At 38.6% G+C, this 26,093-nt stretch overlaps 1 protein-coding gene across 5 annotated transcripts in view; it reads left to right on the forward strand.

The window, feature by feature from the left end:
- The first annotated feature begins 652 nt into the window (after nucleotides 1-652).
- pomt1 (protein-O-mannosyltransferase 1) overlaps nucleotides 653-26,093 on the forward strand; it is a 39,037-nt gene continuing 13,596 nt past the window's right edge. For 2 of the 5 annotated variants that reach the window (XM_073052414.1, XM_073052416.1), the window contains exons 1-13: nucleotides 653-950; nucleotides 2,048-2,186; nucleotides 4,210-4,316; nucleotides 9,779-9,829; nucleotides 14,165-14,311; nucleotides 14,944-15,055; nucleotides 15,154-15,219; nucleotides 18,826-18,919; nucleotides 20,945-21,100; nucleotides 22,403-22,533; nucleotides 23,362-23,457; nucleotides 23,865-23,957; nucleotides 25,345-25,441. In XM_073052414.1, the coding sequence (XP_072908515.1) occupies nucleotides 2,065-2,186; nucleotides 4,210-4,316; nucleotides 9,779-9,829; nucleotides 14,165-14,311; nucleotides 14,944-15,055; nucleotides 15,154-15,219; nucleotides 18,826-18,919; nucleotides 20,945-21,100; nucleotides 22,403-22,533; nucleotides 23,362-23,457; nucleotides 23,865-23,957; nucleotides 25,345-25,441 (1,272 nt within the window). In that variant the 5' untranslated portion in view covers nucleotides 653-950; nucleotides 2,048-2,064. Of the gene's footprint in view, nucleotides 951-2,047; nucleotides 2,187-4,209; nucleotides 4,317-9,778; nucleotides 9,830-10,468; nucleotides 10,486-14,164; nucleotides 14,312-14,943; nucleotides 15,056-15,153; nucleotides 15,220-18,825; nucleotides 18,920-20,944; nucleotides 21,101-22,402; nucleotides 22,534-23,361; nucleotides 23,458-23,864; nucleotides 23,958-25,344; nucleotides 25,442-26,093 lie in introns of those variants that run through there. The other 3 variants (XM_073052417.1, XM_073052418.1, XM_073052415.1) reach the window with 3 other exon arrangements.

The following is a 26,093-nucleotide window of genomic DNA, read 5'->3' on the forward strand; positions in this document are numbered from 1 at the left end:
GACTTAAGAACTTTTTAAAAGCTATTATTAATGCTTTTTGAGATGGTGATTTAGATGCATATCATATTTTTTTACTGAGTTAAGTATTGTATGTAATTAGTTTTGCTACAACAAGTGTATGGGACATTGGAAAAAAAGTTGAATTTCGCCATGGGGATGATTAAGTATCTATCTATCTATCTATCTATCTATCTATAACCTTGCTTGCATGAAGGGCACAGAGTAAACAGTACACATCATAATAAATACTGTACAGGGAACGGAATAGTGCAGAAAGAAATGCTAAAGTGACAGTAACGGAATAGCCCAGAGAAGCACGCAGCCCCATTAGGAAGGTTGTGTGAAAGAAATGATTGATTCCATGGTTAAGTAGGGTAAAGTATCTCCCGATGTAAAAACAAAGCGCTTTAGTTTCAATTTGCATTAGAACGATTGGCTTACTCCAAGGTAACTGCCTTATTATGTTGTCAGGATGAAGCGGCAACATATCGGCAAAAGACAAATTTCATAACATCTGTCAGAGATACTAAATCTGGTTCTCATTCTGGTGCGAATATGCAAATACAAACGTGACGTATGACAGCCCTCACGTCTCATCTCAGACGTAACGTAGATACGGTTGCTATGCAGGCACGCTGCGGATGATGTCAGCACTCAGGTTCGGCCTCGTCCTCTGAGTCAGCCCGGGCAGCTGGTGGCTCTCCGCGCACGCGGGGCGGCCTGGCGCAAGGCCGGGGCTCGGACAGTCGGTAGCCCGCAGTGGACTTTGACCGTGAATTGCCATTTAAAAAATAAAACGTAATGGCAGGAGCGTGAGGCGAAGTGAGCAGAGAACAAAGTGATAGTGTGAGCCGGGGGCGGACTGTGGACCCGTGCGGCGCCGAGCGCCGAGCGCCCTGCCGTTCCTTCGGTGTATGCAGCCGATTCGTACTGCCTCTTCTGTTCATTGAGTGAGTGCGGGGTGAAATACCTCCAGCTGTCTCCCCTCCTATCGAATCTCCCCCCGATCAAACGGGGACTGATGCTGGTATATTGGAATAATGTCGCCTTTATTGGGGCAAACATATTTTCAACGCAGGTCTGGTGTGGAACTCAGCCTGGCTTTTGAGCAGGGACTCAAACCTAAAACTTGAACTCGGTCTTTATGCATTTCCCACGGCTAAAGTAATTAATATACGCTCATAATTTCCACTTTCGGTTGAGATTAAGTGGATCCTGATGGAGTTAATATAATTCAAATCATTCTTGGTTTTAAGGTCTGTTAAAGTGGAATTCGATTGTTTGAAAGTCGTTTACCGTTCCCAAGTACAGAAAAATGTTCAGCGGAGAATCACTTACTGTCTACTTTTTTATAGAACAAAATAACGCTAGAGTTAATATAAATGACAGCGTGCAAGATCTGAAGTTCTGAATAGCCTCTTCTGCGCTCCTTTAAATGGGAAAAATGAAGCATAGGCGTTTTGTACCTAACTTGAAACATTTTCAAATCTAGCTTCCCCCAAAATGATTAATCCAGACACAAATCAGTTGGTACCAGCTGTGCCATAAAAGCAAGTGAACTACTGCAATGGTACTGTAAGGATAACTTACAAATGAATAACCTTCGACGCTGAGAAACTGCTAATTATCAGCATGCGCTCTCTTCTCGTTCTATCTCTATAACTTCCCAGCGATGAGCTGATGTAATGAATACAGTGAAGTTTTTGCATACATCAGATGAGAACTATACAAGCAGTTGAGCATTAATTGAATATGTATATTGGCTGTATGCAAACTCTTCTGCCTGATCAAGATACAGATAATAGGATGGCAACGTTTAAATCTGGCCTCACTATTTGACCTGTTTGTGGCAGATGATAAGAGTAACTGACCAGTGAATTTTATTGATATCTGTGGTGCTATCTTAAGCTGCACTTTGTTCAAGGATGGCTTCCATTCAAGTTCTGTGGGCGACTGATGAGGTGAATGTGATAGATATATTTGTACTTAATTGAAAGTATAAAGTTGCTTTCTACTCATCTGCATAAATACCTGTTGTGTCTTACAGAACTTCTAAATGGAAAAATGATGGAATTGCTGAAAATGCCATGTATAATCACTGTACAGGTTGATGTGGTTCTAGCCATTCTTACTATTCTGGGAATTGGAAGCAGACTGTGGGGACTGCAGTATCCTAGAGCTGTTGTGTAAGTAGATATTGCTTGTTTTAAAAATAATATTTTTAAGCAAGTTATCCCCATCTTCATGTCCTCATTGTCCGTTTTGTTCCACTGGCAATGATCATGTAAGGATAAAACTGTTTTGTATGACTTTGATCCCAGAACAACTAATGTCAATAATGTTTACATCTTACAACTGCGTTTAACTTTTTTCTGAATCATCGTGATGTGACCTCACGTGGTCCGTACACAGCAGCTGTGTGGTGAAAAAGGCACAACAGCGCCTCTTTCACCTCAGACAGTTGAAGAAGTTTGGTATGGGCCCCCAAATCCTAAGAACTTTTTACAGGGGCACAAATGAGAGAATCCTGACTGCCTGGTATGGGAACCGTACCTCTCTTAATCGCAGGACTTTGCAGAGAGTGGTGTGGACAGCCCAGCGCATCTGTAGTTGTGAACTTCCCATGATTCAGGACATTTACAAAGACAGGTGTGAGAAAAGGGCCTGAAGGATCATTGGGGACCCAAGCCATCCCAGCCACAATCTATTCCAGCTGCTACCATCCGGGAAGCAATACTGCAGCGTAAAGGCCAGGACCAACAGGTTCCAGGACAGCTTCTTCCACCAGGCCATCAGACTGTTGACTTCAGTATACTCTATATTACAATGACTGTTCTATTTATTTTAAATTATAAATTACTATGATTGCACGTTGCACATTTAGATGGAGATGTAAAGTAAAAATTTTTACTCATGTATGTGAAGGATGTAAAAAAAATAAAGTCAATTCAATGTTGTCGGTTTAAAAGCTATAGTTCAGGGCAAGTATTTTTAGGTAGTAAAGTTACTGAGAATGACATTTAATTAGGTTGATAATTTTACACAATGGAGCAGGATATTGACAAGGATGATTTCCATCAATGAGATGAGATTGGAGGTGTAGGTCGTAGAGGTGCCTTGACCTATAAAAAAGACGCAGAGAGTCAGGTTACTGACAGCCTACTCTTCAAGAAAGATCTGTTTTTTGTGCACCATACCCCAATCAAAACAACTTTGAGGACCTTTAGAAGAAGAATTGTAGAGATACCTGAAGCTGGAAAAGGCTACAAAAGCATTTCTAAAGACCTGAGTGTTCATCAGTCACAAATTGTCTACAAATGGAGGAAATTGAGTACTGTTGCTACTCTCCTTGGCAGTGGGTGTCTGCGAAGATCACCCCAAGAGCATAGTGTGCAATGCTGAAGGAGGTGAAAAAGAACCCAAGGATAACAACAAAAGACCTGCAGAAATCTCTAGAACTTGCTAGAGTCTCTGTTCATGTGTCCACTATAAGAAAAACACCGAACAAGAATAGTATTTATAGAAGGACAGTACAAAGGAAGCCACTGCTCTCTTAAAAATTGCACATCTCAAGTTTGAAAAAGACCACCTGGATGTTCCACAACGCTTCTGGGCCAACGTTCTGTGGACAGATGAGACAAAAATTGAACTTTATGGCAGAAATTCACATGACTGTGTTTGGGAGGGAAAAGGGCACAGCACCAGTACCAAAACCTCATCCTCACGGTGGAAGGAGCATCATGGTTTGGGACTGATTTGCTGCCTCAGGGCCTGGATAGCCTGCAGTTATTGAGGGAACTGCCTCGATAATGGGTTGGCAGTGGCTTTTCTATTTGGATCAGCAGGATAGACATGCAACCCAGCAGCAGGTTCTTTGGCCCACCGAGTCCATGTCTACAATCAGTTTGCATTAATCCTATGTTTTTAAATCCTTATTTATTTTTAACATTGCATCATATTTGCTCTGGGGAAAAATATTGTCAAAGTGTTATTGCAAGATTAGAACACTGGCAACCAACCTGGTTTTAATAGATAATGGACCACTTTTTAAAAAAAAAAGTCTTACTGTTTAATATTAAAAACATTGTCTCTGTATTTTGTTGGATTCATCATGAAACCATTATCAGTCGAGCTGTCCACTGCACTTAGCTCAGTGTTTCTCTACTCCTCAGCGGTTCACTGACTATGACATCCAAAATCTCTTCCCAGGTTTGATGAAGTTTATTATGGACAATTTGTTTCACTATATATGAAACAAATGTTTTTTATTGACGACAGTGGACCTCCTCTTGGTCACATGATTCTGGCTCTTGGAGGTAAGGACACTAGCTTCTAAAATAAAGTTTTAGAGCATTACACATAATTTTTGTTGAGTTTTTGCTTCTGACTTCACTCAGGAGACAGACAGTGTCTACAGAGGTGAGGCAAAATGGGCATTAACTTTATGGACTCTATACAGATTACCGAAGAGGGGATGTTTACTGTCTTGAAGCAAAATAGGGTGGATATGTCCCCAGGGTTGAAAAGGTGCCCCTATGGACCCTGCGGGAGGCAAGTTGCCAAGTCCCTAGCAGAGATATTTAAATCATCATTAGTGACAGGTGAGGTACCAGAGGATTGGAGGATAACCAATGTTGTTCCATTGTTTAAGAGACTCTAAAAATATTCCAGGAAATTGTAGGCCAGTGAGCCTGGCATCAGTAGTGGGAATGCTGTTGGAAGGTAGTCTAAGGGACTGGATGTTTCAGTATTTGATTAGACATGGACTGATTAAGGATAATCAGCATGGCTTCATGCATGGCAGGTTGTGTATAACCAAGCTTATAGAGTTTTTCAAGGAATTTACGAGGAATGTTAATGAAGACAAGGTGGTTAATGTTGTCTACCTGGACTTTAGGAAGACATTTGAAGAGGTCCCACATGGGAGGTTGGTTAGGAAGGCTCAGTTGCTCAGCATTCAAGATGAGGTAGAAAATTGGATTAGACATTGGCTCCGTGCGAGAAGCCAGAGAGTGGTAGTAGATGGTTGCCTCTACAGACTGGAGGCCTGTGACTAGAGGAATGCCTCTGGGATCGGTGCTAGGTCCATTGTTGTTTGTCATTAATATCAAAAATCTGAATGATGTGGTTAACTGGATCAGCAAGTTTGTGGATGACACCAAGATTGGGGGTGTAGTGGACAGCAAGAAAGACTATAATAGCTTGAGTGGGATCCAGACCAGCTGGAAAGATGGGATGAAAAATGGGAGATGGAATTTAATGCAGACAAGTGCAAGGTGTTGCCCTTTGGTAGGACCAACCAGGGTAGGTCATACACAGTGAACGGTAGAGCTCTAAGGAATGTGTTAGAACAAAGGGATTTGGGAATGCAGGTCCATAATTCATTGTCAGTGGCATCACAGGTAGATAGGGTGTTAAAGAAAGCTTTTGGCACATTGGCCTTCATAAATCAAAGAATTGAGTACAGGAGTTGGAACATTATACCAAAGTTGTCTAAGACTTCTAATTTGGAGTATTGTGCGCAGTGTTGGTTGCCTACCCACAGGAAAAATGTAAATAAGGTTGAAAGAATACAGAAAATTTACAAGGATGTTGCGGGGTCTGGAGGACCTGAGTGAGATGGAAAGATTGAGTAGATTAGGACTTTATTCCTTGGAAAGTAAAAGATTGAGAGGAAATTTGATAGAGTAGAGGTATCCAAAATTCTGAGCAGCCAAGAGGGTAAATGCAAGCAGGTGTTTTCACTGAGGTTGGGTGGGACAACAACTAGACATCACGGATTAAGGGTGAAAGGTGAAAAGTTTAAGGGGAACATGAAAGGAAACTTCACTTGTGAGAGTGTGGAACAAGTTGTCAGTGCAAGTGCTGCATGCAAGCTCGATTTCGATGTTTAAGAGAATTTTGGATAGTTACATGAAGAATAGGGGTATGGAGGGCTATGATTCCGATTCAGATCAATGGGAGCAGGGAGTTTAAATGATTTGGCATGGACTAGATGGGCCGAAGGGCCTGATTCAATGCTGTACTTTTCTAGGACTGACCTTTTCTTAAAAGAGAAAAAATACCTCATTGCTTAAAGAATAGCAAGTAACCTTTTAAAATTGCTGATAAATTAATGGAATAGCTATTTATTTTAATTTTTGTTAATATTATGAATTCTTCAGCTTTGAGGAAACCAGATTATTGACTTCTCTGAGACTTATTCATAAAGGTGAAAATGAACTGATTGGCATGATTTTTTAAGAGCTTATTCTTGGAGTATAGATGTTGCTGAAATCTCTAATTTGAGCTGGGGAGATGATTATGAATCAATACATTAGTCTGGACCAGTATAATAGGCCAGATTAGCAAATTTCCTTCCCTAGACGATGTTTTTGGATCAGACATGCTTAGTGGCAATCTTATAGTTCTACAGCTATTGTTACTGAGCTTTAATTACCTATGTTTAATTTTGAACTAATCTCTGAAATAATAGTCTAGTAGGTTAACCCCTATGCTACCAAAAGAGTGTTTGATCCAATGATAATATATTGGATTGTTTGCAATGATAATTTACTAGTGATTTGTACAAAGCAGATTTTATTGTAACAAGCTTTATTACATTGACATTATGGTTTTAAATGGTAAAATGATATGCAAATTATACACCCTGGTCTCGACTTCAGCCCAAAAGAGAAGCAGTTCCCTTGGAATTGACTAGGCAAAGTTCAAACTGAGTGTCTCTAGCCTTCCTGAGAACATTCTTCCTTAAAGAGGAAATTGTTTATTTATTGTTGTACTGAAATGGAACTTTAACTTGTGGCTATTTAATGAGCATGTTGGATATCTTAGCTGAAACATCTCATTAGTTGTTTACTCCATGTTCAGATTTTTTCAGCCATTGTCTCTGTATTACAACGTTGTTTATAATAGTGTACAGGCCAATCCACATTACATTCACCGTATACAACACTGAGATTTATTTTCTTGCGGCATTCATAGTAAATACAAAGAAACTCAGTAGAATAAATGGAAGACCACACTCAACAAGGTGAACAAACACCAATGTGCAAGAGACAACAAACTGCAAATACAAAAAGAGAAAAATATATTAATAATAAATAAGCAATAAATATCAAGTACGTGAGATGGAGTCCTTGAAGGTGAGTCCGTAGGTTTTGGGAAAAGTTCAGTGGTGGGTTGAATGAAGTTATCCCCTCTAGTTCCAGAGCCTGATGGTTGAGGGATATTAACTGTTCCTGGACATAATGTGTGGGTCTTGAGCTTGGCAACTAGTTTCTTGTTATGGAAAGACCATATTGGGCTATGGGTAACCCTAGGTTATTTCTAAAGTAAGTACATGTTCGGCACAGCATTGTGGGTCGAAGGGCCTGTATTGTGCTGTAGGTTTTCTATGTTCTATATTGAAAATAGCTAAGTTAAAGATAGAAGACTCTGGTCATGGTCGCATTAATTGATATTTAAATATTTTTTAAAACTAAGACTATCTTCATGCTCTGACCGCATGAGAATATTATGGGAAAGGTGATGAAAGATCTAGACATTAGAGATGATGATCAGACCTTGGAGAACCTTAGAACCAATTGTTACTAGAGTGCTTAAGTGGCCTTGCAGCATAAGTCTATATATACTAAAGTTTTTCTTTGAGTATCACCAGTGATTCTTAATGAAAATTCAAACGCACATAAAGGATTAGGCTGCCTTGATCAAACAGCTCTTTTGCAATTCATATACTGTACATCAAAGAAAGGTACCAAAAATCATCCATTAAAGAATTGTGTCTCAGCCCTGCATATATTCAAATAGTATGCTACAAAATGGTGCAGTTTGGTATGCTACCATACTGCAGATGCTCTTCCCATTTTTTTTATAGTGGAAAGAAGAAGCAGGATCTCCCAGTGGCAACACATTTTAATTCCACTTCCCATCCCATTCCAATATGTCAATCCATGGCCTCCTCAACTGTTGCATTGAAGCTACACTGGGGTTGGAGGAGCAACACTTTATATTCTGTCTGGGTAGCCTCCAAACTGATGGCGTGAACATCGATTTCTCAAATTTCTGGTAATTGGCTCCTCTCACCCCCTTCACCATTCCCCATCCTCTTTTCCCTAACTCACCTGATCTCTTTGCCCACCCATCACCTCCCCCGGTGCTCTTCCCCCCCTTTTTCTTTCCTCCATGGCCTTCTGTCCTCTCCTATTATATTCCCCCTTCTCCAGACCTGTATCTCTTTCACCAAACTTCCCAGCACTTTACTTCACCCCTCCCCCTCCAGATTTCACCTATCACCTTGTGTTTCTCCCTCCCCTCCCCCCCACCTTTTAGCTCCAACTCCTAATCTTTTTTCCTCCAATCTACTGAAGGGTTTCAGCCTGAAACGTCGACTGTACTCTTTTCCATAGATGCTTCCTGGCCTGCTGAGTTCCTCCAGCATGTTGTATGTGTTGCTCACACAAACAAAAGCTTTTCACTATATTTTGGAATATGTACCAATAATAATAAAGCAGTCAAACACTTGAGCTATAATGTGCAGAATAACAAAAGTTAAAATTGCCACTTGTACTTTATTTTTCTTTTGATATGTTGTATTGGCAATCACTTTTCTAATAGAATCGCAGAGCACTACAGTACAGAAACTGGCACTTCGGCTCATCTGGTCTGTGCTGAACTGTCATTTTATGGAGTCCCATTGAGCCATAGCTGGTCCATAGCCCACCATACCCCTCCCATCACATACTTATGGAAAATTCTCTTAAGTGTTGCAATGGAACCCACATCCACCACTTCCACTGGCAGCTCATTCCACACTTGCACCAATCTCTGAGTGAAGAAGTTCCATCTCAGGTTCCCCATAAATATTTCATTTTTCACCCTGAACCTATGACTTCGAGTTCTAGTCTCACCTAACCTCAATGGAGAGTCTGCTTACGTTAACCCTCATAATTTTGTATACCTCTATCAAATCTCCTCTCATTCTCCTACACTTCAGGGAGTAAAGTCCCAACCTATTGAACCTTTTCCTGTAACTCAAATCTTCAAGACCTGGCAACATCCTTGTAAATTTTCTTTGTACTCTTTCAATCTTATTGATATTTTTCCTGTACGTAGGTGACCAGAACTGCACAAAATTCTCCAAATTTGGCCTCACCACAGTCTTCTACAGCTTCAAAATAACATTCCAACTTCTGTACTCAATATTGTATTTAAGAAGGCCAATGTGCCTAAAGCTCTCTTTATGACCCTACCTACCTGTGACGCCACTTTCAATTAATTATGGATCTGTATTCCTAGATGCCTCTGTTCTATCGCACTCTTCAGTACCCTATCATTCATGGTAAGTCCTACTCTGGTTTGTCCTCTCAAAGTGCAACACCTCACATTTGTCTGCATTAATTTCCATTTGCCATTTCTCAGTTCATTTTTCCAGCTGGTCCAGATCCCGATGCAAGCTCGCTTAGCCTTCCTCGCTGTCCACTTTGCCCCCAATTTTGGTGTTACTGTATCTGCAAATTTACTGATATAGTTTACCACATTATCATCCAGATCATTGATACAGATGACAAACAACAGACCCAGCACCACCACCACTCCCATCAGAGAGGCAACCATCTATTACCACTCTCTGGCTTCTCCCACAAAGCCAGTGATGAATCCAATTTATTTCCTCGTCCTGAGTATTACTAATATCTCTTTCCAAAACTGAAAAGTTGCCAAAGACTTGAGAATTCTTTTAGCATGTATTAATTGCTATGCAACATCTTTGTTTCATTTTCAGCATATCTTGGTGGTTTCGATGGAAATTTCACCTGGAATAAAATCGGTGCAGGTAGATACAATTGTTAATTTTGTAGTGAAGTCAGTAGTAATCTGAAGGCCCAAATTAAGTGATGTTGCAAAAATGAATATAAAGAACAAGAGCTCACACAAAATAAATTTACCTGTTGCACATATGCCACCTACTGGCTTGGGTTATGCAAATGTGTATAGCTGATTCACACTGGAGAAGGTAAAATGTATTCAGCCTTCTGCTGTTTCAACCCTTGTCTGTGACCATAGTCATAATATTTCTAACTTCTGCATTGATTAGATAAGCAAGTGTCAATGCATGAAACTTTGACTGCACTTCTGCATCTGTATCAGTTCTTTCCTGTTACAATATTGAATCCATTTGGATAAAATATTTATGTTTGTAATCAATGTTAGGCCAGACCCTAAACAAGCATATTGTTAAAAAGTAATAGTTTCATAGCGCTTTTGTGGGTAACCTAAAAGCAGTAAACTGCAGATGTTGGATATCTGAAATAAAACAGAAAGTAATAGAAATTTTTAGCAGGTTGGGCAGCAACCGTTGAAATAAAAAAACAAAAATTCATCAAGATGAAATATCACCAACACGAATTGTTAGTTCTGTCAGAACTCTGCTGAGTATTTCCACCATGTTCTTTTCCCTTTTACAGATAGTACCTGATATTGCAGCTGTCAGTAAGTCCTTGGTTACGTTTTAGGGGCATTAGATTCCGTGCTGGAAATAGTATCAATTAACCAGATTGATCTTCATGGAGCATTGCTAATTTTGATCTTCATGGCAGAGGTCACAAAAAAAGGAAATGATGTCAATAGTAACTTCATTGAATTGCTACACTCATTTTTTTCCTGTTGAAAGAAGCTGAATAAACATTCTGATGGTAAGTGCACAAATTTAACAAATTAATTTATCTAGGATAGTGCTGAGATTTGATTGAGAACCTAAACAACAAACAGGATCCAGAGCTGCTAATACTTTTTTCTCTAGTTGACAGAAATTATTTAAAGTTCCTTTAGGCCACTTGTTTATCCAGTATTATAAGAGCATTTTAAGTGTCTTCTACTTTGAAGACCAATCTAAAATAAATATTTCTCTCCTTCATTTCTCTAATATCTATTATTAGGTTCCCAATCTCATTGTTGCTTTATCTGCTCTCATATTTACCTTTTGAACCTCTTGCTATTTGTTTCATGTTATCTTATAGTTTTCTCAACAGACTCCCTTATCTTATTCATTCTCTATAAATAGTTTTCTGAAAAATCCCCCAATTTTTTGGCTGACCTTTAACCTTTGCATCAGTACATTGGCTTTTTCAATCTTTCACCCATCCTTAAATTTCTGTAGTTAGCCAGGTGGGGGTGCATTCTTCTTGCAGATTTTTTCTTTCTTGCTGGAATGCACTAACACACTTTTTACTGAGAAACGTGAAATGTGTCCTTAAAGTGCGCTGCTCTCTTTTCCTTTATTCTTTCAGTTCTCCTTAGTGAGCTGCATCCTTCCAGGCATGCACTCTGTATTCTGTCATCTGTATTCCAACTTCCACCGTTTAAAGTGGTGGTTCTTCACTTAATTGGTAGCTAGAGAACATCCAAATATCAACTTCATGGTTTGACCTTGGATTTATTAACTCAGGGTCAGATTACACTCATTATCTACATGTAGTCAAACAATAACATTCAGCAGTTCCTTCTTGAGCTCCTGCATAAGCCGGTCCCCATAGATCTGTCTTTGCCTTTCTGTCCTTGGCTGCGCTTCTGGCATCATCCAACAACTATTCAAATTCCACATACATGCTGGTGACACCCAGTTCCTCTTCACCAGCTAGTTCAACTTCTCCCCTGCTTCTGTGATTAGTATTTCTTGACAAAATCCTTTCTAGGATGTGCAGGAAGGACTTCACCAGTTGAGAGCTCCATCCTTTCCAATGGCCATTTTTTCTTCAACAGTTTTGATTTTCTTCATTCTAATTTTGGTGATTGTGGCTCAAGATGCACAAGATAGACTCCCTGGAGTCCCCCACTAATTCCCGTGGCCAGCACATTACAGGACCATTTTGATCAAAACAGAGAAATGAAACCCTTGAATTACTTTAACATTTGGTTAAACCCTATGCAAGATCATGAAATGACAGATCGAATGTTAATGACCGCCTCTGATTTTCAAAAAAGTTTCTCAAGTCAAGTCCCTTTTTATTATCCTTTTAACCATAACTGCTGGTACAGTACACAGTAAAAATGAAACAATGTTCCTTCAGGACCATGGTGCTACATGAAACAACACAAAACTACATTAGACTTCAGACCTACACAGGGCTACATAAAGTACACAAAACAGTGCAAGACAGTACAATAATTAATAAACAAGACAATAGGCACAGTAAAGGGCAAATTACAATATAATAATAAATGATGTAAATGTAAACAATGTTTTAGCAGGAATTGAGAAAAAATGAGCAAAAATTGCAAAGGGAGCTGAGTGTGTGTGTGTGTGTGTGTGTGTGTAGGTTGGTGTCAGACTAAACTCTGGGAATTCAGGAGTCTAACGGCTTGGGGGAAGAAACTGTTACACAGTCTAGTCGCAAGAACCCGAATGCTTTGGTACCTTTTGCCAGATGGCAGGAGGGAGAAGAGTTTGTATGAGGGGTGCGTGGAGTCCTTCACAATGCTGTTAGCTTTGCGAATGCAACGTGTGGTGTAAATGTCTGTAATGGCAGGAAGAAAGACCCTGATGATCCCTTCAGCTGGCCACACTATCCGCTGCAGGGTCTTACGATCCGAGGCAGTGCAATTTCCGAACCAGGCAGTAATGCAGCTGCTCAGGATACTTTCGACACATCCTCTGTAGAATGTGGTGAGGATGGGGGGTGTGGGAGATGGACTTTTCTCAGCCTTCGCAGAAAGTAGAGATGCTTCTGGGCTTCTAAATCAGAATCAGGTTTATTATTACTGGCATGTGATATGAAATTTGTTAAAAATACTATTTTTTTAAAAATTAAAAATGTAATGACACTTAAATGCCAGGAAACAATTTAAAACAATGAAATACATTTAAATCAATTATATGAAAAGGAGCTTACTTGTATTATACTTATTTGACATCCATCACTTTCTTTTGAAGGCTGTTATATTCTTTAGGGGTGTGCTGTTACATACCCCGTAACTGGGTCACTTACCAACAAAGATAGAGAGGTCCATTGAAGTCTGATGGTACTATTTTTAAAAGTGTTTATTGATAAAGGGGCACAAAAATAAGATTAATGCAAACATACAGATAATATACGTCGTCAATACTAAATCTAAAAGCGCGGGTATAATAATAATCAATAAGAAATAGCTCTATCGTTGTCTATATTGTCCGATGGAAATATAACAGTCACTGTTAGTTCGTTCAAGCTGCAGCGTTTTGGGTTTAAGAGAGACGGTTTAAACTTGCCCAGGTCTTTTATGATGCCAATCCTTTTGAGTCGGGGGAGTTGGTTTCCCCGTTGTTAGCTAAAAGCCGTTTTCCGTGGTACCAGCCACCAGTCCCAGGCAACGGAACTGAACGCACGTGGCCTCCTTCAAATGGCTTCCCGCTATTATGGGATCGCTAGCGTTTCTTCTGGTGCGTCTGAGGGGCTGTTCCTACAGACCCTCTTTTATCCTGACTCGCAGGGTCGTAGATGTCAATCAGGTTGGGGTGATGCAATCTCTCCCTCAACCAGCCCACTTTGCCTGAGGACGTTCACGTAGCATAGTATCTCAATCCACAAATTTGTCTCCAAGAGACAATGGCCATGTCCCGTAGCTTTACATCGCCGGGGAACGAGACATTCCGCACGTCTCTCTCTCATTTCCTGGGCCCCCTGACCCAACCCAACAGTGATCTTGTGATTCTCACAAAGGAGGGGGCTGCAGGCATAACAGTGCCAAATTAACCCAATGTAAATTCAAAGACCTGGGTCATTCATATAAAATTTTCCTCTTTTAATAGTCTCTTTCCTGTCATCTGTTTAAAATGTGCAAGACAAGCAAGTTAATCCTGGCAACTTTGGCAGAACATATTTTCTGTATTTTCCAACTCTGTAAACTGAAGAAACTACGGGTACTGAAAATATGAAATAAAACCAGAAGATGGTGGAAACACTCAGCAGATCATGTAGATATGTGGAAAGAGAAATAAATTTAACATTCTGGGTCCAACATCTGGTAAAATTTTCTAGCATTATCTGTTTTTATTTCTCCTATTCCTTTGTGCACTTTGGAATATTGGTCAAGGATGAAGAATGTTTCTGCTAATTGTGGCTGATCTTGCATTTCTACCATTTCAATGATAAATTATTATAATACAGTAACATACGTGTTTTCTTTTTCACAGAATACACAGGGAATGTCCCGGTTTGGAATTTGAGGCTCTTTCCAGCTCTGGCTGGAGCACTGTGCATCTCACTGGCATACCAGATTATCATAGAGCTCAAGTATTCTCACACCTCTGCTCTTATTGCTGCCCTTCTTATCATGTTTGGTAATTCGACAGCATAATTTGGTTGCATAATTAAAGGGAAATGGGATATTTGAGTTGTCTAGTAAGTGTTAAAAGCATGTAAAAGTTTTACATAGTGGTCAATATAGTGGTAAGAAAATTTATATAACTACTCGTAGTGTGCTGTGGGGAATCCTCTTATTGTACAGGTTTAATTTTCTCATTTTCAAGTTATTTACAGGAGCACCATTGCATGTTGTTTTGTTTACATTCTATTTTAGATTGCTTTTTATCAGTTCCTAATAATTGTCAGCAATTTTTACAGCTATTAATCGGCAGATCTATGGAGCATCTTTTTTTTCCATAATGCTCTGGAGTGGCAGTGGGTGGGTTTGTTGGATGCGGTGAAATAGCATTCTTTAAAAGCGTGTTACAATATTCAGATTTTAACATTACAATATGAGATGCCAGAAGATTGTTAGTGCGTCTCTGCTTGTAAACTGTAAAGTTTGTAAACAAATCATAACAGAACACTCTATGCTGCTGTTCTTCTGTGTGGTAGATTTTATGTTTACCAGTGTGTGGTGTCTACATATATTAATCTGAATATAAAATGTATGTGTGCAGAATTTTTACCTAGTTCCAATATTACAGTTCTCTTTTTTTTTAAATAGAAAACTCCTTAATAACCCAGTCACGGTTTATGCTTCTGGAATCAATTCTTATTTTCTTTGCACTGCTGGCGGTTTTGTCTTATCTGAAATTCTACAATATGCAGAGAAGCAGGTACGATGAAGCATTAACATGTTGTCTTCATGTTGTAAACTTTGGAGAGCACGCAGTGAAGAATTTGAGGCCTCATATCAATTTACACTTTGTTTCAGCTCATTTTCAGTGAAATGGTGGTTTTGGCTTTTCTTAACCGGAACAGCATGTGCATTTGCTGTTGGGTGAGTTCCTTCACATTTATTTAAACCAGCAATTGCTACTTATCTGCTAATATTACAGCACTATTGGCTGCAACCAGAAATGTCAGTTAAATCAGTGTACTGTACTTACACCTTAAACCCTAAAAGGCTAAGATTGCTTCGTATTTCCAACACGCTTAATATACACTTCATTTCAATGCAATTAAGAACCAGGTGAAAAAGTGTCTTGAGATTTCTTTGTTGTGTCCACATGTTGCTGAGTCATTAATATTAGAAAGCTTCTAAATTTCATGCTGTTCTAAGCAGAGTTGTCTACTCTCAGCCAGGTTGAAAAGAAGTCTGTACAAGGGTGGGGAAAGAAAATTCAGCCAGGATTCCTCCTGTTGATCACTATAATATGGTCTAAGCCTGTGAGCACTTCATGTGAAGTTTATCTCCTCATAGAAGACTATTTAAGTCATTGTGTCAGTCGTAGTTGTTTCTAAGAGCAGCAAAATTCATTCCCCCTCTACAGCTTGTCCATAAACTTGGTTCCCTTTTCAAAGTTGGTCACTTTATCACCAATGTAAATCAATTAACCTCAAAAATTTGGTAAATTGATTTACTATTGTCACATGTACTGAAGTTCAGTGGAAGACTTGTCTTACATAATGTTCATTCAGATCAATTGAGAGTTGAGGTAGTACAATGTAAAACAATAACAGAATGCAGAATAAAGTGTTGCAGTTACAGAGAAAGTGAAATGAAGGTAGATACAAAGATGCAGGGTTAGAATGAGCTAGACTGTGACGTCAAGAATCTGTCTTAATACAATGGTAGCGTATGATCAGTAGTCTAATGATAGCAGGATAGAAGCTTTCTTTGAATTATCTTCTGAAGGATGGGAGAGGGGGGGAAGAGAGAATGTCAGGGGTATTTGGGATCTTTGATTATGCTAGCTGCTTTACCAAGGCAGTGAGAAGTGTAGACAGAGTCCATGGTGGGGAAGCTAGTTTCTGTGATGTACTGAGGTGTGTCCACAACGGTCTTCATTCTTGCAATCACAGGCAGAGCAGTTGCCATACCAAGTCATGATGCATCTGGATAGGATGCTTTCTGTGGTGCATTGATAAAAATTGATGAGGATCAAAGGGAACATTGTAAATTTCTTTAACCTCTTGAAAAATTAGTGCTGATAAGCTTTCTTGACTCAGTGGTTGAGAAAGTGTTGGAGTCCATTATTAAGGATGAGATTTCAGGGTACTTGGAAACGAATAATAAAATAAGTCAAAGTCAGCATGGTTTCTGTGAAGGGAAATCTTGCCTGACAAATCTGTTGGAGTTCTTCAAGGAAGTAACAAGCAGGGTGGACAAAGGAGAGGCAGTGGATGTCATTTACTTGGATTTTCAGAAGACATTTGATAAGGCTGCATAACAAGATAAATTCCTATGGTGTTACAAGAAATATACTGTCATGGATAGAGGAGTGGCTGACAGGCAGGAAGCAGCGAGTGGGAATAAAGGGGGCCTTTTCTGGTTGGCTGCCAGTAACTAGTGGTGTTCTTCTGGGGTCAGAATTGGGACAGCTACTTTTCACATTGTTTGTCTTTGATTTAGATACTGGAATTGATGGCTTTGTGGATGATACCAAGATAGGTGGAGGGGTAGGTAGTGCTGAGGAAGCAATGCAATTGCAGCAGCACTTAGACAAATTGGAAGAATGGGCAAAAAAGTGGCAGATAGAATAACAGTGTTGGGAAATGTATGATAATGCATTTAGGAAAAAGGAACAATAGTGCAGACTGTTAACTAAATGGGGAGAAGGTTCAAACATCAGAGGTGCAGAGGGACTTAGGAGTCCTTGTGCAAGACTCCCAGAAAGTTAATTCACAGGTTGAGTCTGCACTAATAAGGCAAATGCGATGCTGGCATTTATTTCAAGGGGAATAGAATGTAAAAACGAGGAGATAATGCTGAAGCTTTATAAGACGCTCGTCAGGCTGCATTTGGAGTATTGTCAACGGCTTTGGGCCCCTTAACTCAGAAAGGATGTATTGTCATTGGAGAGAGTCCAGAGGAGGTTCACAAGTATGATTCTGGGAATGAAGGGGTAAACTTATGAGGAACATTTAGCAGCTTTGGGCCTGTACTCACTGGAGTTTAGAAGAATGCCTAGGGATCTCATTGAAACCTACCAAATGTTGTAAGGACTGGATAAGGTGGATGTGGAGAGGATATTTCCTCTGGTGGGGGTATCCAGAACTAGAGGGCAAGCCTCAAAATTGAGGGGTGACCTTTTAGAGCAGAAGTAAGGACTAGCTTCCATGAAGTGCTAGATTTTTTTTTGTCTTCACTCTTAAAATCTGTTTGTTTTTTGTTGGATGATTTAAATGATTTCTCAGCTTTTCAACCCACTCTCCAGAAACATTTCTTTAGATGGCAATCAAAATGTCTTTGCATTAATTTCCATTGGGCCTCAACTTACCCTCTCTATTCCAACAAAAGGCAGTTCCTGCATTTCAAGCTTTTTGTCTTCAGATGCATTTTAACTAGGCATTGTAGCGTATCCATAATGTATCCATGCTGTGTTTTGTAAGGCTTCATGATATTTTTTATGTGTACCACTAAATTAATTTGTGCTTCAATAGTGAATGTTCAAAACAGATAACAAGTAAAACTCAAATGACAGAATATAAATGGTGAAACATTTTCTATTGTATTCTTGTGTATTCAATTGAAATCAAAGAATCATAAGTGATAGCTATCCTCGCAGCACCAATTGTTGTGTTTTTGATAAGTCTGATTCTGTACTTCTCACTGAACTAGGATTAATCTGGTGATAGCTTCTTGGTTCATTCATCTCTCCACCATTTCTCTCTACACTCAAGACCTCTTCTGTTTCTATAAAGTCAGACTACTTGTTTGGCACTTAAAACTGAATCATAATTTTCCAGCAGCTAAGCATTTGAAAGATCAAAGTCACTATTTTCATGAGCTCCATTTTCTACCCAACTGATACATTTTTCACCCAGTTACTTCAAATCAGCCTTTTCCTCCATTTGTAATCTCATCTGATATTTCACCCAGTATCATCCCCCATTTTAGTACATCTGCTGCTGATCCCTCATCCATGTCTAGTTATCACTAGCCTTGATTGTCCCAATGTACAATTGATAATCTTCACTCATAACACTGCTTACGCTACAGCTTGCCCTGTCTCATTCACCTGCCATCGCTACTCTAACTACACTATACTTAGTTAAAAATGGTACCTCAGTTTCAAAATTTTCATCTTCCCTATTCCACCAAAATCTCCTTGTCATCCTCCTTCACAATATTCTGCAGTCTCTACATTTCGATTGTCCTTTAGGTAAGTTAATTGTTGAATCACTAGTGTTAAACCTGTTAAAGTATAACCTCTGCATTTCACTCCCTCAATATTTTCTCTTTGTCTTAGAGCCTGACTTTTTGACCAAATTTCTTGTCATTTTTTGTAATATCACTATGGCTTGCTGTTAAAATTTGTTTGATAATGCTGATGTGAAATGTTTTATTGCATTGTATAAGTGCAAGTTGTTATTTAATCATAAGTGTAAACTTTTGATTTCTGAACATTCAGTGGATAATTTTATTTTGATATGTTTGCAGGGTCAAATATATGGGCTTATTTACATACATACTTCTGTTGGCTATTGCTGGAACACATACATGGCAGTTAATTGGTGATACAACATTATCAAATGTAGGTACCTATGCTTCTGTTATTCATTAGTTTAGCATGGTGAAGATTTTGTGTGGTGTATTAATTCGTTTAGCATTTTTAGAACCTGAATATACATCTTTAATACTACTGCTGCACTGGCTTTGCTGTGGTAAGAAAGAGGTGTGGCGATGGCTCAGTGCTTAAGTTACTGGAGTTCAAATCCAAAGGTCTAACATTCCAGAGATCAAATTTCAAGTTGTACCATGGTAGTTGTGGCATTTAAATTCACTAAATAACCCACAATAAATCAGGCAGCATCTATTAATACTTCAATTCAAAGACTCCATTAGAATTGACCTGCTGTGTGATGTTAACTGAACTGAAATGTCAGTTACAATAGTGGGATAAAAACTTGGATTTATGGAATGTTAGTCCGGACCTCTGGATTACAATTCCAGTTCTGAAGAAGTGTCTTAAATCTGTGTTTCCCTTTCCTCGTCTTCTACTTAACCTGCTGAGTTTTTTCAGCACTTACTGTTTTTAAATAATGTTTACAGCATTTTGATTTCTGTTATTCTCACTTAATAACCTGGCTTAGCCTTCCTGTAAATCCAGATCCACCAAGAACTCTCAAATGACTCAACAAGCCACTCAGTTATACCATAGCTATTCTGTTGAAACAAAGAGAGAAATAAAAATTAAATTTTGCATTTCTTCCTCTCAAGTAAATGGAGACCAATGTGTAAATTGAGAGTGTTGTACAACTTTCTAGTTAAGCGACTGCCTGACATAGTTGTAATCACAGATTCATAGCTTTCCGATTCATTCATCACAGTCCCTGGGTACAACCTATCCTAGTAGTAGAACAGACTTGCCGTATCTCTCAAACAGGGTCTGTGGCAAATAATGAATGAACCAACAGCTACTCAACCCCAACTTCAACAATCTGGTTAAGGCAGATCCATCTGACAATAATAACATTGGTAGATTCTGCAGTTCTTGTCTTCACACCCAAGAAACCCTCCATTGTGTTGAGTGGTATGATAATCAGGCTAAACAGGATAGACTCCGAACAGAACTGGCACCTCAAAAACTACATATCCATGAAGCAGCATCAGATATGAACACTAGCACAATTTCTAGCTCAAAATAACCCTGGTTCATTGAGAAGTGCTGCAACATTTAACATGAAACAGTTGCAACAGAAGAACTACATAAATCAGGCAAAGGCTCGATTTTAATATAGCACTCCTCAGATTTTTAGGATGTTCAAAGTATATTCATTATCTATGTATGCATCCATTTGTTTTCTAACAGCAGCCACTGAACTAAGAAACCCAAAATCAAACCATATATATGTATATAAAAAAGACTGTCTAACACCCGATGTGCAGAGTAAAAACATCATGTCCATAAAAAATAAAATAACCTATAAGAAAAGACCATTGAACACCCAATGTACAATGAAAGTGAAATCGTACAAGCAATCCTCAAATAAATAGCGTTTCTGAACTGAAGTCCTTAAAGAGAGTTCCGTAGTTCAGTGCAGAGCTGAGTAAACGTCTCGGTACAGCGATCCAAACCAGTTTGTACCTCACCCTGGGCCCTGACACCCTGAACTTTTTACTCTGGCCTGGCGCTTAACTCTCCCTCCAAACAACAAAATAGAAATCAGAAATACTGGAAGAATTTGCAGATCAAACAGCATCTGTGGAGGTGAAATAAATGAATGCTTCAGCTCAATGTATATGTATCTTGTTTGTTTTCCCTCCATGCTATTGTTCTAATAAGTATGTTTTGGAATTTTGCTCATTCCCTGAACTGTCATTTTACTTTCATGGATTAAGCTAAGTGTGTGGTACTAGAATTATAATTTTAGTTATACGTTGACTGCTTGTTGACATTTTGGTCAACTAAAGCAGAACTTTGAACAGGAAAAAGGAACTCTCTGCCCATGTGGATTCAAGAAAACAGTGGTCTAGTTGGTTGGGATATTTATTATCAGCATGCCATCTGATCTGAAGATAAAGTAAGCTTTGCTGTTTCTGTGAATCTCATTTGCAGGTCACAGTGCTTTATCATGTTCTGGCTCGTGTATGTGCACTTTTAGTCCTCCCAATAATCTTGTATCTGGGCTTCTTCTACATCCACCTGACTTTGTTGTACCGTACTGGGCCACATGATCAAATTATGACCAGCATGTTCCAAGCCAGTTTGGAGGTAAGATCACTGACTAATATGCTGAGTGATGCTATCTCTTACTCTAACAGTAAATGCAGAAAATGGGAAAAATTGCACATAAATAATATCACATTATAATAATCAATAATATCAATATAGTGAGGATAACTAATATGAAAAGTGCAAACAAGGGACTATCTGAAGTACTTCCAGAAGGGAGGAGAAGAGCACCAAAGAATGGGAGTCAGAAATGGAAAAGAGCTTGAGTTTGAAATGAAGTTGTGAGTTAATCTAACTAGTTATGATTCCACATTTATTTGTTTTGTTGTGAAAGAATATGATGATGATACTGTTTCAGTATACTTAAACAGATTTAATTGTTTTTCTTTGCCAACGCACACATTTTATTTATTGACATATAGTGCAGAATAGGCTCTTTGAACCACGTCCCCCAGCAAGCCCGATTTAATCCTAGACTAGCGACAGGACAATTTATAATGACCAATTAACCTACCAACTGGCTTGCCTTTGGACTGTGCAAGGAAACTGGAGCACCCGGAGGAAATCCACACGTTCATGGGGAGAATGTACAAACTCCTTACTGGCAGCGGCAGGGTATATAAGCAAAATATTTTGACATTTCTCCGGTGCTGTGGTATGCTAAGAAATAAAAGATAGTTCGGATTGTTTCAGGAGTTTAATTTGGCAACAGGTTGTGTTCAATTTGATAATTTCATTGGTAAACATAAGGAACAGCAAAAGTTAGATATTTCCAAGGCTGGCAGGAAGCTTAAATTCAAAGATTTCATGGCATTTAACCTGTGACCTTTGCATATCAAAGCAGGTTACAAATTATAATGGAACATGTGTGTTCTGCTGATTGAATTTAAAAATTGCTCTTCCTATGTTTTAGTTAAGGACATTAATTTGTCATTCATAACATGTTTTGAATAATATTTGTTCAATTCAGTGTGAATGTCATAGGAGTACAGAGCACTGAATTCTGTATCCTTTGGTTCATGATGGGTGACAGGCCTGGTTCCTGCATCTGTCCACAGTCCAACAGCCAAAATTAATGAGCTGAGGAAAAAAAATAGCCTTTGATTAGCCTGGCACCATTCATAACTCATAAGCAAAGAATCATGGGAAAACAGTGAGTCACAGTGAATCATCTGTAGCTTTAGGAAAGGAGGAAAGAAAAAGAGAATGCTGGCAGGTTTGGCAAGTAGAAGTCTGCAAAAATAATAAATCTCATTGCATTAGCATAAATGTTTTCTGAAAAGTATTGTTGAACACGACTTCCCAAGCAGATTAGAAAGTTACACTTGGTTTCCTTTGCAGGGTGGCCTAGCAAGAATCACACAGGGTCAACCTCTTGAAATAGCCTATGGGTCCCAGATTACACTGAGGAATACTTGGAGTAAACCTGTTCCATGCTGGCTCCATTCACACAAGAACATGTATCCAATCAGGTAATGGTTCAGGTGATGGAGTGGAACATTTTGATCCTGTTTATAACTGGGTGCAGAGATTTTGACAGGCAAGTTGCATTAGACTATGGATAATTCTGGTAATTTGTGTATGCTGTTAATTGCTGCAACTGGCTTGTGTTTCAATCTTCCGACAATAGTCTGCAAATTTTGATATTAAGGCTTTGTATTGTGCATGCAAGAACTTCAATTTTTATTGTGTCATCAATGTAACTCTCGAAGGTGTTTCACATAAGGTATCAAACCCCTGTTTTACATAGGGAAATATAGGACAAATGACCAAAAGATTGGTAAAGCGTTAAGTTAGCAGCATTTTAAAGGAGAAAGAGGTAGAGGCAGACAGGTTTAGGGAGAGTCCAGAAGTACTTTAGCACTGAAGGGTTCACTGTTCAGTACTAGAGAAATTACAGTATAACCACACAAGAAGGCAGAATTTGAGGAGCACAGATTTCCTGAAGGTTTTTATATCCAATTTATGCTATGGTAAGGGTGATAATTTTAACGCTGAATTGCTGACAGAGCTGGCACAAGTGTAGGTCAGTAAATGATTGGTGAAGAGGATTTGATGTGAGTTAAAATACAGGCATCAGTGTTTTGGATACATAATAAAAGATCAGCAGGCCTGCGTTGACTTAGTTCATTAGATTGTACGCTATTACTTAAAAGCACTTAATCGTGAATCCTAAGGAGATAAATACCAAGAAGGCATTTGAAGATGCATACAATAAATTGATATTTAGCTCATAGCTAAGGGAATTTCATGCTGTCAAAGCTGCTTTTAATTACTGAAATGATGTGTGATTTTTGCAGGTATGATGGTGGAAGAGGTAGTTCCCACCAGCAACAAGTAACATGCTATCCTTTTAAGGATGTGAATAATTGGTGGATAATAAAGGACCCTGGCAGGTATGTGAGAATATTGCATTTAAATATAGCAATGAAAAAAGATGCACTTTTTGGAAGCTGAAAAGGCTTTATTTGTAAATTCATTGTTTCTGCAATTGTAGTTCTAACTTGTAGTTTGATCACTATTCCTGTTACCAGTGCTAATTCAGAGCAAAAGGTAAATGATATCATTAATGTTTTCCTTCAGTAACAGAATATTAATTTATTTTACTTGATTCCTAAGCTTGACATTCAACGATATTCTTGTCCACATTTGAAATGGGGTATTGTCTTTTAATATTGTTAAAAATGTTAGATAAGTTTGGGAGCTGAATATTTATTCTGAATTTCCCTGTTTTGGATTTTTAGCAGACAGTTATTTATGTCTATATGTATGGACCCTGTATTGTAATTTCTTTTATATTCAGACAGGAGCTGGTTGTCAGCAATCCACCTCGTTCAGTCCGCCACGGTGATATTGTGCAATTAGTCCATGGAATGACAGCTCGTTACCTTAACACGTATGTATAGCGCCTGCTGTCACCTTGCTGGCATTACCACTATCTTGTATTTGCATTTTTGTGATCACTCTGCTCACTTGAATAATTGAGATTTGCCGTTCCCAAGTATGAAATCTGAGCAGCAAATTTCATACATGTAGAAATTTATATTTGAAATATTTACTTGAACCACAGCATTATCGTTTCTCAAATGAAGAGCCAGAAATTGGAAATAAAAGCAAAATACCTTGGAAATAGGCAGCATATTCACAAGCATTTAAAAAAAATTTTGTAGATGGTATGCCAAGGTTTTTAAATTTAAGCCTCTCTCTGTCTTTGTAACTGACAGTTTTACATATGAATAAAAGGGGCTGCTTGTGACATTAATGTAGTTAAGAAAATATTTTTCTTCTGCTTACTGCTTGTTGCATTCCTCAATGAACTCAGAAGTAACCTGAGGTTGTTGCTTGGTTCTTGCTTTCAATTATCTACAGGCAAGATGTGTGTAGAATGGTGATAAAGGTAATATCAAAAGGAAGTGGCATTCTGTCTGCACTAATTGTTTGAAAGAGCTCTCCAATTTTAGAAATTTCTCTGTGTGGTAGTTTTGAATAAACACATCTAGTAGAATTCCCAGCAATGCTCAAATTTTCAGCAAGGCGTTAAGAATTTTTGCACTATGTCCTGCACCAAGTTCCTTGCTAAACCCACAACTTCAAGATTGTTATTTATATTAAGTTTGTTGGTGTGTCTGAACAGAGTGGAAACTGTGCCATAAGTACATCATCCACGAGTGTTGTCCAAGTTATGTCAGAATCAGGTTTATTATAACAATTGTGTTGTGAAATTTGTTGTTTTGCAGTAGCAATATAGTGTAAGACATAAATATTACCTTAAGTTACAAAATAAGTTGTGCAAAAGAGTGATAATGAGTTAGTGTTCCTTGACCATTCAGAAATCTAATGGCAGAAGAGAACAAGCTGTTCCTAAAACATTTAGTTTGGGTCTTCAGGCTCCTGTACGTTCTCCCTGATGATAGTATTAAGAAGAGTGAATTTTGATCTACTGAATATTTAAAAACAATTGAACAATAAAAAACTGAGTTTATTACTAACTTTGAAGTCTGTTCGAATAAACTCTTCTCGGGCTTCCAGCCAGGTACAGTTATCAATTTTAACCAATGTTTCGATGACAAACTCTGCCATCTTCATTAGGGATGATACCTGGGCATGTCTAGTTCAGTGGTGTATATATGCATCCCAGTCCCTCCTGATTGGTTAGTCCTCATCATCCAATCAGATTTCTGTTGTGCCACCTTGTTTACAATCGAATTCCAGTTCTTACTTAGAGCAAGACATTTGTCTTTGTTAAAATTCTTTTTCTCTTGAAGTCTGTTATTTGTTTTCAGGCATGATGTTGCTGCTCCTATGAGTCCTCATTGGCAAGAGATTTCTTGTTATGTTGATTACAACATTTCAATGACAGCACAGAACCTATGGAAAGTAGTAAGTGCTACCTGATACTTATTGGAGCCATGGTAAATGATAGAACAGTAATTTTCAAACTTTTGTATGGGAGACCTCTAAACCAACGTATTTGCCCAACACTGAAAACTAAAAATATTAGTGTTGTGTACAGCAACAACTGTTTTTAGACAGTATCTCTAACATAGTGAAATATTCAAAGTACTTGAATGTAGTATCAATAAAAATTTGATACAGTAGAAATTATTAGACTAGATTAGTAAAGCTGGTCAAAATGTATGCTTTCATGAGTGCTTTAAGTTATCAAAGAAATTAGTTAGCAGGAACTAATGCCGGAGTTTAGGGCTTAGGGAACTGAAGGGGCCATTGTAAGGTTAGTAAGCCTGAGAGCTACCAAGAGAGAGCACTTTAAAATCATGATGTGGTTTTGTTATGTTATATGTAGATAAGGATTTGGTGGGGGAAGAATGCCAAAATTGGGAACTCTGAATGGTAATCACAACTCAGCGGTGAATTCAGATAGAACTTTTTCCCCCCACACAAAGAGTATTTGAAATCAGGAACTTTGCACAGCATGGAGCTGAGACACAGAATATGCAAGGGAAGTTAGAAAAGTGAACTGAAAGATATAAAAATAAGGTACTTACTGGGCTGAATAGTCTTTTTGTCCCTG

The sequence above is a fragment of the Hemitrygon akajei genome, chromosome 7, assembly GCF_048418815.1.
Source record: "Hemitrygon akajei chromosome 7, sHemAka1.3, whole genome shotgun sequence".
NCBI lineage: Eukaryota > Metazoa > Chordata > Chondrichthyes > Myliobatiformes > Dasyatidae > Hemitrygon > Hemitrygon akajei.